Source organism: Perca flavescens, chromosome 18 (assembly GCF_004354835.1).
Source record: "Perca flavescens isolate YP-PL-M2 chromosome 18, PFLA_1.0, whole genome shotgun sequence".
Taxonomy (NCBI): domain Eukaryota; kingdom Metazoa; phylum Chordata; class Actinopteri; order Perciformes; family Percidae; genus Perca; species Perca flavescens.
The window spans coordinates 20106347-20121840 of record NC_041348.1 but is presented as its reverse complement, the minus strand read 5'-3'; the positions used below and the strand labels follow the sequence as shown (position 1 = coordinate 20121840).

At 40.0% G+C, this 15494-nt stretch overlaps 1 protein-coding gene across 1 annotated transcript; it reads right to left on the bottom strand.

Moving 5' to 3' along the window:
- Positions 1 to 306: 306 nt before the first annotated feature.
- Positions 307 to 15053, bottom strand: snx3 (sorting nexin 3). The gene is made up of 4 exons (XM_028605617.1): positions 14856 to 15053; positions 4689 to 4784; positions 4165 to 4289; positions 307 to 785 (listed from the first exon to the last, which is right to left on the bottom strand). Exons 1-4 carry the CDS (start codon positions 15015 to 15017, stop codon positions 680 to 682), a joined length of 489 nt encoding a protein of 162 aa, XP_028461418.1. The 5' UTR covers positions 15018 to 15053; the 3' UTR covers positions 307 to 679.
- Between the last annotated feature and the right edge of the window lie 441 nt (positions 15054 to 15494).

Here is a 15494-nt window from a genome sequence, read left to right as displayed (position 1 = left end):
AGTAGAAATACTGCAGTTTCTCTGTGTAAATTATTTCTTACTAGAAAATCATTGTGATAACTGGGCAGGTGCTGGTCGACACACTCGTGCGTCCTTTTGAAGAGTGGATCAACTAAGTGTGATTTGAAAGTCAAGGCCCATCAAGTGTGTGTGTGTGTGTGTGTGTGTGTGTGTGTGTGTGTGTGTGTGTGTGTGTGTGTGTGTGTGTGTGTGTGTGTTGTGTGTGTGTGTGTGTGTGTGTGTGTGCCAGTATTGGATCTATATGATGGAAACATGCCAGTATTGTCTTTATGATGGGAAACAAGAGCTTTACATACATAGAACGCTCATTCAATGTTACGATATAAATGAATATATTCATGGCAGCTAAATGATAAATACATAATATATCCATGTTAGTGACATTTCCAGACGTAAAGAAAAATAATATAAATTACTTTCAACCACAGTTATGTGTCGAACATTCTTGACTCCAATTAGAAAGTGAAAAAAAAACACAGATCAGGGTCACTAAGTAAACTAAAAGAGGAAGTGAACAATATTATTTTGGGGTGGAGCGGGGAGGGGAAGTTGTCATTTAAATGTTTATTGTCTGAGAGAAACCTGAAGCATTGAAGAGAGCTTTGGGTTGTCGGACCAGAGCCAAGCCAGACCAGACCAAGCAGAACCATCTTTTCTTTTAGGCTTGTCTGATTTTGGACGGGGTGTAGTTCTTGTCCAAAGACTCGTCCTGTAGAAACATGTGCAGGCATCGTTCATTCTGCGCTAGAGGGTGACCTGCCACTCTGAAACACACAAGAGCAAAAGGCAGGTTTGAAACCTGAGCGACTGTTTAAAGACGAGCCTTGGGGACACGGAGACATGAATGTACCTTTGGACACAAGGACACACATGGACGGACGGAACGGGCAGAGACTGACGGGAGCATTGGACTAACTTTAAGGTAAAAAGTCTGGAAAAGATTTAGCATGAATGACCAAATTCATTAAATGTTTAGGAATCATTTTTGTTATGTGCTGTGAGGCAAGACACCAAATAACATTGTCAGTGTTTAAGTGTGAGCATGTAAGAGTCATCACCTCTCTGTTTAAATACTGGAGGTTAAAAAAGAAATGGCATTTTAAGGTTTAAGGTTAGGTATTTATTTCCTTAATGTCTGACACTTGATATCACTGACTTGCTAATCAAAAGCTGCACAATTAAACAACAATCTTTTACATGCTGTTTTTGTAGTTATTATTTTACAATACATAAACTTTCTTTATATAAGGAAATTATACTGCCAATTAATGTTTCTCCAAAAATGTAATAGTTATTTTTTATTTTCTGAGGTGTTCCTGGAGCTGTTTTACCAAAATCCATAATTACTTTTAATTTTCTCCATTTCCTGCAAAGCATTGTGGGAGAATAGTGTCACACTCCAAAATAAAAGGGTTTGCAGCATCCCGTTAGCCTAGGGGTTTAGAGTGAACCATGAGGGGCAACGTCCCCTGTTGAAAGTCCAGCTGGGGACCTTTGTCGCATGTCATTCCCCATCTTTGTCTCCTCCATAATAAAAGACACAAACTGTTGGACACAACAAATTCAAAACCTGCTGAGAGTTAGTGTGTAGTATGGATATGGGACACAGGGTCTCTGGTTGGACAGGGGATGTTGCGATTACATGGTATTCATCTTGACCAATAGGCTGCAATGAAACCCTGGAACAATCTCTGCAATAATCAGTAATCAATGTGCCATTAATACATCTAGTTAATGGTGATAAAGATAAAACTGCATGATGGTCTGAGTTATTGTTTCCCTGATGAAGAGCGTTGCTGACATTTTGAAAACTTTGACCATACTGTACATACTGACAGAGTACAGAGACAAACTGTAAATTTCACTAATGGTCAAAGACATACAGCGACGACCAGGGGTGAGCTTGGACAAAAATTTGGCCCTGGCAATTCCGTCCCTTACCGGCCCAATTTCAGACGGGGACATTATTTATTTTGTCTCACGTGAGATTATGGCACCAGCTGCATGAGGCGCACTTACAGGCTTTCATAATTAAATAATACACAAACTGGAGCAACTCATAAAACCTTCAATTAAACGACCATGGCACCATCTTAAAATAGAATGGAAAGGCTTGCATATTTAGTACATACTTAAACATCCAAAACACCAAACTAAAAAGACATAGCGGACCAGATGCAAGGGTTTATTTTGAAAAGTAGAAGCCTGATGGCACCAGACAGGAGGCTCCAGGCTGCAGCCTTACATATTTTTGTCAAACTAGTGTGAAAGACCGGTGTTTCCGCATTTTTTTCTTTTTTCCAGCTGCCAAAATCGGCTCCAGAGTGCATCGGCCCATCTGGCATATGTCAGAACTGCCAGATTGCCAGTCCGCCTAGGACGATGACTATCACCCATTTACATCAGCCACATAACTACCATGCAAGTATATAACTTTTACGCACATTGGTTCATGGATGTGGATGTGTGGATGTGTGGTTGTGGTCACACACTCTTATTACTTTGTAGTTGTAGTAGTAATGATTTTTTTTCCTCATCTCAAAGCCATAAAATAGCAAGAAAGAAAAAGTTGTGGATGAGAAAGACCCATCAACCCTGGGGTAAAAGATACACAAAAGCCTTCTATGATTCTATGAGAGCTTCAACAACCAGGAAAAGATGCAAAATGAAACTCCACCATGTGAAATCACAGTGTGGGGGAGCAAGTGTGGAAGTTTTGTTAAAAAGGACACAACTTAAGGTAATTCAGGTTTTTCTTGGGGCTTTGGTGAATGTGTTTTTCCTCACATCTATCTTTTTTTATCCGATGATTTAATTAAATTAATCTGTACTTTGTATCACCTTTATTATAGCTGTATGTTATCAATACATCTTTAAAATACTGTATGTTTGGGACTGTGTTTTCCTCTGTTAAAGCCACTTTGGCATCAGACTCTGAATGTCCCTTCGGATGACGCAAAAGGAGCCTAATGAGAATGAGCCAGTGCACCTGAGACCCTAAAAGCATCCCATTTTTCAAATGGTAAATTTCCCCCAAAAACATCAACATGATGACATTGTACATACGCATGCATCTTAACCTCCAAAGGAAAATGTTTTAGACAAATTAAGCACTTAATCACTGGAGAGACCATGCTGTTAAATAGTTTTTTTTGTTTGTTTTTTTAAATTGGGTCGTTGACATTGAGGACAAGGTTTAGCTGAAGCATGTTAAATGTCAAGGCCTTGTTTGCTTTTTAAAGTGGGGATGTAAGCCCTTCTTCTTTACCTGAAGCATGGATTATGTTTGACTAGCCTAATCAAAAACTGATGTTATCTCCTCTTCTCCCTCTCACTTGTTTCACGGCGTCAATCATGTTTACCATTCCAAAAGATTTCTTCTTCACAATGCTCTTAATCACAGATTAAACAATGCTGCACATCGGCTGAACAATGATATGATCAACAGCGGGGTTTCATTCATAGGAAGCAAGGGGGGAAAAATCTTAATTACTAACATTCTCATCTTCTTTGGAAAAAAAAAAACATATTTATGGTTTTTTTAAGTTTCTCAACTGTCTTTAAACACTTAATATTCCAAAAGGAAACATTGACGCATTTGCACATGAAACAAAGATAATGGCCAAGTCTGCAATCAAAGCAAATCATTACAATCACACTGTAACTTTTATTGTTCCGCAGCTGAAAAAGAGGACATGCTGGATCAAAAATAAGCAGAGGTGCACACACAATCCCATGGAACCACGCACAGTAATTTGAGCTGCAATTATCATAAATTACACATCAACAATAAAACAAATGTGGGAAAGATTATGTTGTGGGGGTGCACACTTGAGTCCTTTTTGGTTGTTCTTGTCCTTTGCGAGGTAATTATAAAAGAAATTAAGGAGGATAGTGAGGAAAAAGACCTGTCTGTCTCTGCGGGTTCAGTTTGTTAACAATAAGAAGAGAAGTGAAAAAGTTGAATCTACTTATTGCACAAAGTGTTTTATTGTTCCTGAGGGTTAAAATAATACCTCGCTAAGGCAGGAGCTGCAAACCACTGTGACTACAAAGATAAAATTGTAAAGAATAAATTGTTTTAACCTCATGTCAAAGCAGTGGAAGAACGGAGGAAGACGGAGAAGATGCAGAAAGGCTTACTTGTTGAGAAACTGCTCCAGAGCCTGTCTCCGCTCCTCGATGAAAGAGTCATCAAATATCCCATCATCCCCTCGGAACGGAAGTTGCCGGAAAAGAGCTTTTCCTGGGAGAGGCGGGACGACCACCTGTGATAAAAGAGCACCCGCAGAAAATCATACAGCAGCAGTAAAACAGGCAGATATAACTTATTATTGAGGATTTTAGTGCTGACAATTAACAGAGTAAAACGTTTTGAAAAAAGACAGCTTACTAAACTATGATCCTGAAGTGATCGTGTACGGCATGATCTGGAGAGAACATTTTTATATGGCATTTCTGGGGCTAAAGACTTGAAAGTTTATGGTCTTCATTAATAGCAGGACAAAGAACACAGACCACATTTAGGTGACATTTGCTTTAACAAACTGCAAAGGTTCAAAAGATCTAACACCTTTCTCTCCCATACAAAAACATTGCACATGTGATCAATGTTGTAGGCTGATTGGATAAGCCAATTTTTTTAAAAGCCTTTGTGTTGAGTTCACCTTGCTCTCCCTCTCCAGCTCCGCTCTGAGCCACTCAAAGTCGCTGTACCGCCTCCGTACACTAGACTCCTTCAGCTTGAAGATGGGTAGGTTGGTCTGTGGACACACACACACGGACACACGGACACACACACACAGACACACACACACACACACACACACACACACACACACACACACACACACACACACACTTAAATGTGTCACTCTGTCACACTGCTATCTTAATTTACTGAGGAATTTTCCTTAAACCTGCAGATGGAAGAATATGTTTTTTAAGAAATGAGATTGTCTTCATTTCTGTGTACCCACATTAAGCCAGTGCATTAAATTCCAGTCAGTTCCATAAAGTGTGTGCACATGCTTTTTTGTTTTTACTGTAGTGTATGCAGTGTTTCCTCTATGTTGATTTTGTAGTGGCGGCCCACCAATGCAAAATTTCTGCCACCACGGTATCAGAAATAGGGCTGTCCAAAAAAAATGTAGTCGCAGTTGCCTTTTAAATGATCCTGCCGACATAATGCATCCCCCGTTGGCTGACGCTCACATTGCTATTTAACAACAAGTAGAACTATTCAGAGGTTATTGGGCTCGTCCAGTTTAACTCCACATACTGTTGCGCTGATGTAGTTTATTGTCAAAACGTTTGCTTTCTTCAGAGTCGACTTTTAAACGAACAGCTCCACCAAAAACGGGGGAGGGTTGGGGTTGTTGTTCGGACAGACCTGCCACCACTGCTAAAAAAAAATCCTAAAGGAAACACTGCGTATGTATGGCTGAAACTATTAGGACTTAACTATTAACTCTTTCATTGTGAAACATCATAAAATAGTGAAACCTGCATGTCGCAATTTCCAAGAGCCCAAGTTGATGTCTTTAAACTCGCTTATTTTGTCTTACAAAAAATCTAAAACACAAATTTATTTAATTCACAATGGTATAACCAAGAGAAAAGCAGATAATCCTTACAATTGACAAAGCTGAAACCAGAAACTTTGTGCTTGATAAAATACCTAAACACTTAATCAATTATAAAAATTGCTGCTGATTATTATTTTGTTTATTGACTAATCAACTAACTGTTTAACTATATGAATATAGTGTAGGTTTTTCTTGACACACTTTATTCTAATGTTTTCTTGAGGCATGATGGCTAGCGGACCGCGCACGGTGTTATTCTTGAGTATACCCACGCCTTACGATAATGCACAACATGGTGTGTCGATATAATAATATAATTGATTCTAACCCTTCAGAGCTGAAACAATTAATGGATTCTACGATCGACAAAAAAAAATCATTAACTATTTTGATAGTCATTTAAGTCATGTGTTCCAGCAAAAATGCCAAACATCAATTGTTCCCAGCTTCTCAATTGTGATGTTTAGTAAACTGAATATGTTTTGGTTTTAGACTGTTGGACTTTAACTGGTTAATATAACCTTGGCCCAAAATTGTGATTGGCACTATCTTCTGACATTATATACAAAAAAAAAAAAAATCAATCGATTTATTGAGAAAATATTGCAGCCCTACTTCCCTTTGCATCATGGGATTGACTCCATTATTTCAGGGAACACATCGGCACGCATTATCACATTAATACCAAACAAATATTTCAAATACTTAAACTTTATACTTACTTAAAAAGTTAAAAGAAACCTTAACGCCTTAAGATGCCCTAACTCTAAAGATGCCCTAATTTAGCCTTTACAACCAGGGTTGTAATTATTGGGGGAATGAGTATAAATAGCAGAAAATGATCATTAAAAAATAAATAAATAAATAAATAAAATAAAAATCGGTAGGGAGAGATTGTGCCAACTTCAGGAAAAAAGACAAAAGTGAAAAGGTTTTATTGCATTGGGTTTGGGGCGTAACCTTGCGTTATCTCAAAAAAAAAAAAAAAAAAAAAAAAAAAAAAAAACAAAAACAAAGACTCCTTTAAATTACACCAAACAGAATAAAAAAAATTGAAAGTTCACTTACGTTTTGCTCACCAAGGTCTATCGCACTCAGAATGTTTTGCTATTTTTGTGTGTTCTTGTACAACAAAATGCAGATGTGTGCTTTATTCTAAGTTGCTGTTGACAAGCCCATGAGTGAGTTTCATATTAAAAAGGGGAGATGTTTCGACATTGACAGAGAACACTGAGCAGCACATTACAGCACAATGCCAAACCTCTTCACTTGTCCTGACAGCACATGGCCATCCCATGACAATGTACAAACAAGGAGAGAGTGAATGAGCATTTCATTGGCAGGCCACATTCACAGGAGGTCAGAATTCATGGAAGAAGTAATCACAAGCGCAAAGCAATTGAGCAAGTAGGTGCAGCATGAATACAGCGCAAGTTGCAGACTTATCGATGAGCGGACGACTGTGACTGTGTGCTGTATAGGGGATGGAGAGTTAACTAGAAGGCTGAGTAAATGGCTGAACAAAAGAGAAAGGAGGGGGTGTACTTGGTCACAAAGGAAGAGGAGAAAAAACTGGAGGGGTTGGGAGCTTCATCTGGTCTGTGCAGGACTAATTGAGGAGGAGGGAGAGCAGGAGTGGTCTTTTCCCTCTCATGGTCTCTCGCGTTCAGTCTTTTTCCTCTTAATTTCCCTTGCTCTGCGATAATAAATCAGATTTTTCTGCCCTTGAGACTCCTCTTGTGGCGTTTCAATGGGGAAAACGCAGGCATTCGTTTTCTGCCCTCTTTGCTCTGTCCTCTTTGTAGTAAAAAAATATAGATCCTACCCAGATTTGGTTAGAAAGAGCAAACTCGTTTGATACAATTTTAATTATGACAATAAGAGCTGCCTGTCAACTGATTTCAGGTTTGACTGTAAAACAAATGTTACCTAGGGAAATTATTGAAAGAGATTCCTGGTTTATGGCACAGTATACACACAGTTGCCAGTTAACGAGATACACCTAGATAAAACTAAAAAGGTATTGTAATACAAGTCCTGCAAAAAAATAAATAAAAAAATTGTTAAATTGTATTGTTGTAACAGGTGTGCTATTATTTTGTTTAACCCCATTACTGTATATTAATGAGGGTAGGCTAGATAACAGAAACACCCCCTGTGTTGCAATGCAGTTCAACAGCAGCACAAACTACATCCTAATACTATTATTACAACCTTCATGAAGGTTGGATTTATTGCAGGACTGTTGTATTAGACCGCATTATTGTTCGCTAGGTGTATAATACCTAGCCAATAAACTGGCAACAATAATTTAACTTAAAGTGATGGTTTGGAGTAATTTCACCCTAGGGTCCTTTGCACCATGACCTCGAGCCAAACAACCCGACTTTTTGGGTAATTTTAACATTGTGATTAATTTAACCCTTGTGTTGTCTTCCCGTCAACCTTGAAAAAAAAATTCCGACGCCTTTTTTTTACAGTTTGTTTTTGCTTTTTCCAACGTTTTAAAATTGTTACATTTTTATTCTACACATTTTTAGCGCTTATTTCTACATCCCATATTTTCTGATATAAAACAAAAATTGAAAAACACAAGGGTTAAATCTTTGTTACATCATTGGTTTTATGTTTTAAAGATAACTCTGGGACAGTACATCAAATGGCAATATTGATGTATAATATTGAACATGGTGTCTGACAAGAGTCTGTGATAGAGGAGAGAGAGAGGTGTATGAGTGTGTCAGAGAAAAATCAGCAATACTGTAAATGAATGGAGTTTGCACTGAAGATAGTTGTTATCCTGTACCTTCAAGAACTCCTGTTTTACAGTTTTTTTGCTTTTCTTGTGCTTTGTATGCTTGTGATTTGACAGCTGATAATTGCATTATCCGTGTGTGCGATACTACCTGATTTCAAAACTTTTTAAGGTTTTCAAACTCTTAGTTAATTAGGCCCCCTTTCAGTGTTTACTGTAACACAAAAGCTGTTTCACTCTCACCCATGACACAAGTTATTTTTTGGGGCATTTTTAAGCACAGCTGAAGACATGCAGCAAAGGGCCGCAGGTCGGAGTCGAACCCGCGGTGCCGAGGAGTAAACCTCTAAGCCTATATATGGGCGCCTGCTCTACCAGGTGAGCTACCCAGGCGCCCACGAGTTTTGTTTTTTAACCATCACAACTAGCCTTGCAGCTATTTTTCTAAACAAACCAACCATTCTGTATTCGGTATCTTTCTGTGGCCTTTGTGGTGCATGCACACTCCCTCTTTCCCACTAGGTTTTCATGTGACTAACCACCCCTGAAAACTTCACTTTCCCACTTATTTCAAGTTCTCTCCAGGTGAAGTTGTCAAATGAGCCCCTCACTCCTCCTCTTTCTCAGGTCACAGGAGAAGTGGATTATCTTTGCTTTATCACCCCAGTGCTCTAGCATTAACTCCACTCTCCTCTCTGTCCCCGCTGAGTCATGTTACCTCACAGCATGGAGCGCCGCAAAGTTAATCCCCACCACAACAGATCACAGTTACAGGTAATCTGCCACCGCCGTGACTCTAATCCAATCATGTGCACACAGAAAACACTTAACCACGCGCAAGCACACACTGACGTACAGGAGGTATGCGTGCACAGGTGTTAAGTATAAAGATTTGACCAGTCACACAGTTAACACTGTAAAATATAATAGCCCAGGGCATTCAAACCTGTTAATGCACACACAGTCGAACCCGGACTACTCATCTCCACACAATGAAGCTAGCAGTTAGAACGTAAGGAAAGAAAGTCACCTGGCCTTTCAATCCTCTCGCCCTCTCAAACCCTGTGATTAAGAGATTGGCCTTGCAGGACAAGGGGAGGAACGAAAACGACAGAACTGAAATACGAGAGGTCTCACACACACACACACACACACACACACACACACACACACACACACACACACACACACACACACACACACACACACACACACACACACACACACACACACACACACACACACACACACACACACACACACACACACACACACACACACACACACACACACACACACACACACACACACCGTGAGAGCTCTACAAGTCAAAGATAAGGTTTCCCTGGCCTCTGTTCTCTTCACGGCTGGATAGAGGTTAGGGCCTGGGTGTCTCAACTTACTGGCCCCTGCAGTGATTTGGCGGTGGGACCAGCCCACACCCAGCCGGGTCTTAGCATTTCATTAATTGTCTATAAAAGGCACACTTTGCCTCTCTCACTTTCTAAGGGACAGAATAAAACATAAGAGATGAAAGACAGTGAAAGAAATTAGTTAGCAGAAGGGACCAAAAACCTCAAAAATTTTAAAAGAGAAAATGCCGTATCTTTAAAAAAATAAAAATAAAAAAGGGACCATAAAGCTAGATGTACCTCCTTCAAAGTAAACCTCCTAGCTTCACTTTCCATTATGAGTGTACAAGGTGCAATCTATGCTCCATAGGAAGAGCATGGGATTCATAATGTGTGGGACACAATACCTTAGGCTCATTGAAAATGGGTTGAAAAGAGGAAGAACCCTTAGAAACAGCGAGGCAGAGAGAGAGAGGGGACAAAGATCACTCATCTGCTGAGAGAACAGTTCAAGGCCACCGTGCATTAGCTTTTAGCAAGATGGATTAAGTCAAGTTTGAGAGTGCGCATCCTAAACCTCCCCCATGTCCCCTTCTTACCCCTCCCATATACTCTCCTTTCAGAATAATAGCATAAAAAATGGCAACATAATACCATCTCATTGCATCATATTCCAAAATGGGAAAAAAAAAGACAGGGAACAAAGCGTTGGGGCTATGGGTCTTTCGCTCTCGTCTCTCCATGTACTCTCTCACTCGTTCACTCGCTCGCCGGCCCCTGCGGCCTGACAGCCTACCCTCTCTCCGACTCGCCTAGCTGGCAAAAAGCTGCTTTGTTGCCATAGTATCAACTCCCACTTTTGATACTGTCATTTCAAGTAGGATATGGTAGCCTTGATACAATATGTTCCCTATTTCCATTAAAATAGTTGTCGAAGAGGATGCTGTAGACTTTGGATTACACTTGACTGTGCCTGACAAGCGCCCCCCCACACACACACCCACTCCCCATTTTATTAATGACCAAAGGCCCCCACCCCATAGCCCAAATGGAAAAGAGAAAGAAAGAGAGAGGGAGAAGCCATGGGAGTAAAGAAGAGGAGGGGTAGAAGACTGAGTGAGAGTGAGCGACAGAGCTTTAAGAGGCCTTTTATGTACTCCTATCCATAAACAAAGTGAGATCCCAAAGTTCGTTCCCCTGAATGTGCTCCCTGGATGAGATGGGAACCAACTAAAGACAAGACATTTTGATAATACCCAACACCCTCTCACATGCACACACACACACACTCTTTACTGAGTGTCCAAATAAATACACTATGCTGCTTAAGGGGGTCCTCTCAAAGCAGCAACCACAAAAAAAACATTAAGGTGATATGATAGGATTCTGTAGAATAGCTATGTCCATAAGGGACATGAAAAACATGTGCAGAGGCAGAAAAGAAAGAACACCAAACCTACCAGCTTCCTGTGGTCTATAAGCCATTTAAGAATACGCTTAAAACGAAGGGATTTAGGTGAGAACAAAAATCCATTGTTTCAACACGACCCTGGACATTACAAGTCTGCTCAGGCAAAATGAGATATCCGCCTCCTTTCACTATGAACTTCGCTTCCACCTCTTTAAAAACCTGACTGAAAGAAGTAGATTGATCCCATTGATTATAAACACCAAATACAGGCCTGGTTGTCAACAAGTGACTGTGTAACCTGCGTCACACCTACTGCAGCCAGTTGGCTTCTCACATAATAACCCAATCTTTGTACAGTTTGTTTTACCACTAACTTGATGAACATTCAGACACTGCCAATGAGTTGCAGGCCAAATGCATAAGATGACATTCATTTAAATAGAGTCAAGGCAAGCTTTACAATTTCATTGAAGGAATAAGTCCTTGCACTGGTGCTGGACACTATACATTAAACCATATAGGTATCAGAGGGGCTTCAGCAACACATTATGAACCAGGCAACTGACTGCACACAGCTGGGAGTGAAATGGGATAAGTAGGCAATGGGATGAAGGCTGGTGAGGGGGTGGCTTTCTGCCCTCCCTTGGGTGGGGGTGGGGGGTAAGGATGGGGAATAAACACTCCAGCTCCCCCACACCCTGGCCTATTTCATTCTTCTCTTCTCTCAATGAGGGGATTAGGCAGACTCTCTCAGTGCGGCCACAAGGGCTCTCTCGATTTCGGGTTGGATAGCAGGACAGCGGTGAGAACTGGAGACAAGGGAATGAGTTATAAACAGAAACTGTCTGGCATAATTAGATGATAGAATGAAAGTAGTTTGAAATATTATAAGTAAGAAAGAAACAAAAAAAGCACAGCACAGGCTATGCATTCCAGACCAAGGCATTGTGGCTAACACTCTTAACATGCTGGAGATGGAGTAAAATGCTTCTAAAGAAAGCTGAAGAAAGGAGAAGAAGAGAAGCAAAGCAAAGTTGACACCACGTTTGTTAAGAAGTGAGGGATGCGCCGCATCTTCTGTGGTCTTATGCAAAGCAGGGTCACACAGGGCTATGAGGTGCACAATAATGCTGATTACACGCATATGCTAATTATTACACGCTAATCAAGTACAGTAGCCTTATATTCAACACTAATGCCTGGAGACGGCTTCTCTTCCCTCATTCCATTTCTTTAAGGTAAAGAGAAACTATAAATACTTTAAGGACGCTCACCAATCTAAATACGCCAGGCCACTAACTACAGGGGTGTCAGTCAACTGAAATTACAATTTAATAAAGATAAGAGATGAAGCAATCTAGTGACTGCCTGACAATTTCAGACTCAATACAGCCTGCACATTAAAAGTGCATACGGTGGAGACCTGGAATGGCTGAATTTAGGCAAATGAAAAATGAAACCATGCAAATGTCTTTGAAAAAAAAGCTTTTGTTACAACTTGAAAATGGTGCCATTTTAAAGAAAACCATACGACTTTCCCTTGTGATTGTGTTGGCTACATATAGGATAAAGACTCTTATAGCTGGTCATTTTGTAATTGAGCACTGAAACAATGCCTAATTTAAGCTTGACAATTCATTCTTGACCTTAGAAACAGCAGGTGATGAAAAAAGAAGAAAAACTTGCAGTCCAAGGTCCTCTCAGTCGCCGCTTGTTCTGGAGCTTTCAACCATATCACAATGTCTTCATAAGCACATGGAGTTTGCTGTGTTGTCATTGAACTGTTGGTGTACAAACTTTTCATTTTCCTGAGCACCTCTAGGATTTGTTGTTTCTGTTGGCTACGTTTGAACACCTACAGTTTGATGACAACTGTGCAAACCACCATCTGCTGATAAAGACTGTGATATGGTCTATAGCTCCAAGACATGTGGGTAAGTTGACCTTGAGATCATTTTTGTCAATAATTTAGTATGATCATTGTCTCATATATGTTTATTCATTGAAGTGCAGTCCTAGCGTTGTGTAAAAGCTGACTCTGCCTTGACTGAAGAAAAATACACAGGATACAGGACAGGATCTGTGTTTTGCAATAGCTAGGATTGTCTAACCGTTACCCTCGTCACTGATTGCTCAATAATGCCAGATTTCTGGACAGTGTAAGCCAATATAACATTTCACATTCTACAAGCATTTAAATAAAATTGTGTACATACTTCTTTACACAAGCATTTAGACCAACTACCAACTACTTTACTAAGATATGGCAAGACTTCTCTAAGAAGAAAGGCATTTGTTCTCCTCTACAAGTTATTCAGTAGAGTAGGAGGAAGGAAATGTGTTGAGAGGGGGTGGGAGAGACTGGAAAGGATCAGGCAGCATGCTACATCCTGTCTACAGTTCCAGAGAAGCTGACTTGCTGAGTTATGTTCCCCTTTGGCTCAGTACTGAAGTATACTACTTTGGATGACTTTTGATGACTAATCAGTGAAGTCAGGTCAAACTAAAGCATTCTTAAAACAACCATCACCAATCCTCACTCTACACACCCCTGCCAGTTTGTTCTCTCTCCTGCCCCCAGGCAGGTGGTATCGCAGCCTAAGGAGTAGGTCTGTGCGGTTCCGCGACAGTTTTTTTCCGACTGCAATCAGACTGTTGAACAGCAACACGCTGTATTGTAGACAATGTGGAACATATGTATGGGTGTATGCATGCGTGTGTGTGCATATGATATATGTATATGTATGGGTATGTGTGTGATATGTGTATACATGTGTATTTCTAAATCTCTCATATTTTTAATTGCTAGCTATCTTATTTATATATCATATTTTTACTACACCATTTATTTATTTATTTATTTATTTATAACTGCATTCTTCCAGCTGCTGTTGGTTTTTTTATGTCTGTTTTTATGGTGGTCCTATGCAACATAATTTCATTCTACACTGCACTTCCTGAAGTGTTTTTTGTAATGACAATAAAAAAAAATCTTGAATCTTTATCTACTGTAATATTAGTATGATGTGTATATGGAAGAAGAGAGCTGAGCATTTGGTCATACAGGCCTTTTAAGTTGGGAAAGTGTAACCAATTCTGTTATCTCTTCTTTGCAGTCAGAAATTGGGGTGTGGCTGTAGTTCAACTCTGAACTTTCCAGGAAGGCTTTTTAAGTTTTCTTTTCTTTTTAACTTGCTGCAGGGTTTATGTAACTCTTATTTGAAGACATATGCCTTGTGTGAATTGGTGAAACAGCTGCACTGTCACGCCACTGTGGAAAAACACTTGAGGCAAATGTAAACAAACTCCCTTATTTAGCAGAGAGATAGCAACATGTCTGTTACCAGTAACGTTGAAGCAGACATTAGCAGGTTTACTGTAATTATGAACATTGTTGTGAAAATCTCTCGATGACGTATTAACAAACGTATTGCCAAATAACTTCGATTCAAAACTAACATCAGTAACTAACGTCAACTCGTTGTTAGCAAGTTAAACGAGTGTCACTAGTCTGCTAGCTAGTGTTAGCTAACTCTTTTCGCAAATAACCTATTCGTAGAAAGTCATTCCCACATTTAAATATCAACTAAGTGGCTGTATGTGCGTCTCTTTGACAGTGGCGATGGCGATCCTGATGTCAATAAGTCATAACTTCCTTTGACTACAGGAAAGACGTTAGGTAGCTAGCTTAAAAGCTAACGTCATTAGCAGTGTAACTGCAGGCTCACCTTCAGTCTGACTTCATACGTGGTATATCTGGTCCTGCCAACCCCGATGGTCTCAGGGTTGCTCACATCAATCTCTAGAAAGTTACTTGGAGGTCCATAGGCGTCATTTAAGTTCTGAGGCTTTGAGAAGAGCCTTCTTGTGTCAGCTATGGTATCAGCCATTTCTCCCCTGTCCTTCCAGCAGCTAGGGATAGTGTTAAGTTAGCCAGAATACAAATGCTCACATTCCGTTGTTAACCTTCAAAATAAAATATTTAGTGGTTGTTGTGTCCGCGTAATAACAAATATCGTGAAAATGTGCACTACTTTAGGAGAGTGTCTGTATTTAATGATAGTATATATTCATATATGTACTTTTACACGCGATTAAATCGTTTACACACCTAAAAAGTGTAGGTGTAACTTTAATGTTGAAAGCAAATCACACGAGTTCCGGTATTGTTCACTTTCGCGAGCTTGAAAGGCCAGCGCGCTACACTTCCGATCAGCTGAGGTTCAGCTGACACTTCTCGCCCACCTGCTGCTTGGTTTGTTTACAACCTGACAGCGGGCACTTCGTCCGTTTGGACGATATACATAATTGTAATCATTGTATTTGTATAATCCGGACCAATCGCGCTTCGCAATGTAAAGTAATTG

Coding starts and splice junctions, on each gene's coding strand:
- snx3 (XM_028605617.1), bottom strand. CDS start 15,017: ATGGCTGATACCATAGCTGACACAAGAAGGCTCTTCTCAAAGCCTCAG. Junction 4,785..14,855: donor CGTATGAAGTCAGACTGAAG/GTGAGCCTGCAG, acceptor GTGTGTCCACAG/ACCAACCTACCCATCTTCAA. Junction 786..4,164: donor CTGGAGCAGTTTCTCAACAA/GTAAGCCTTTCT, acceptor TGTGTGTTTCAG/AGTGGCAGGTCACCCTCTAG.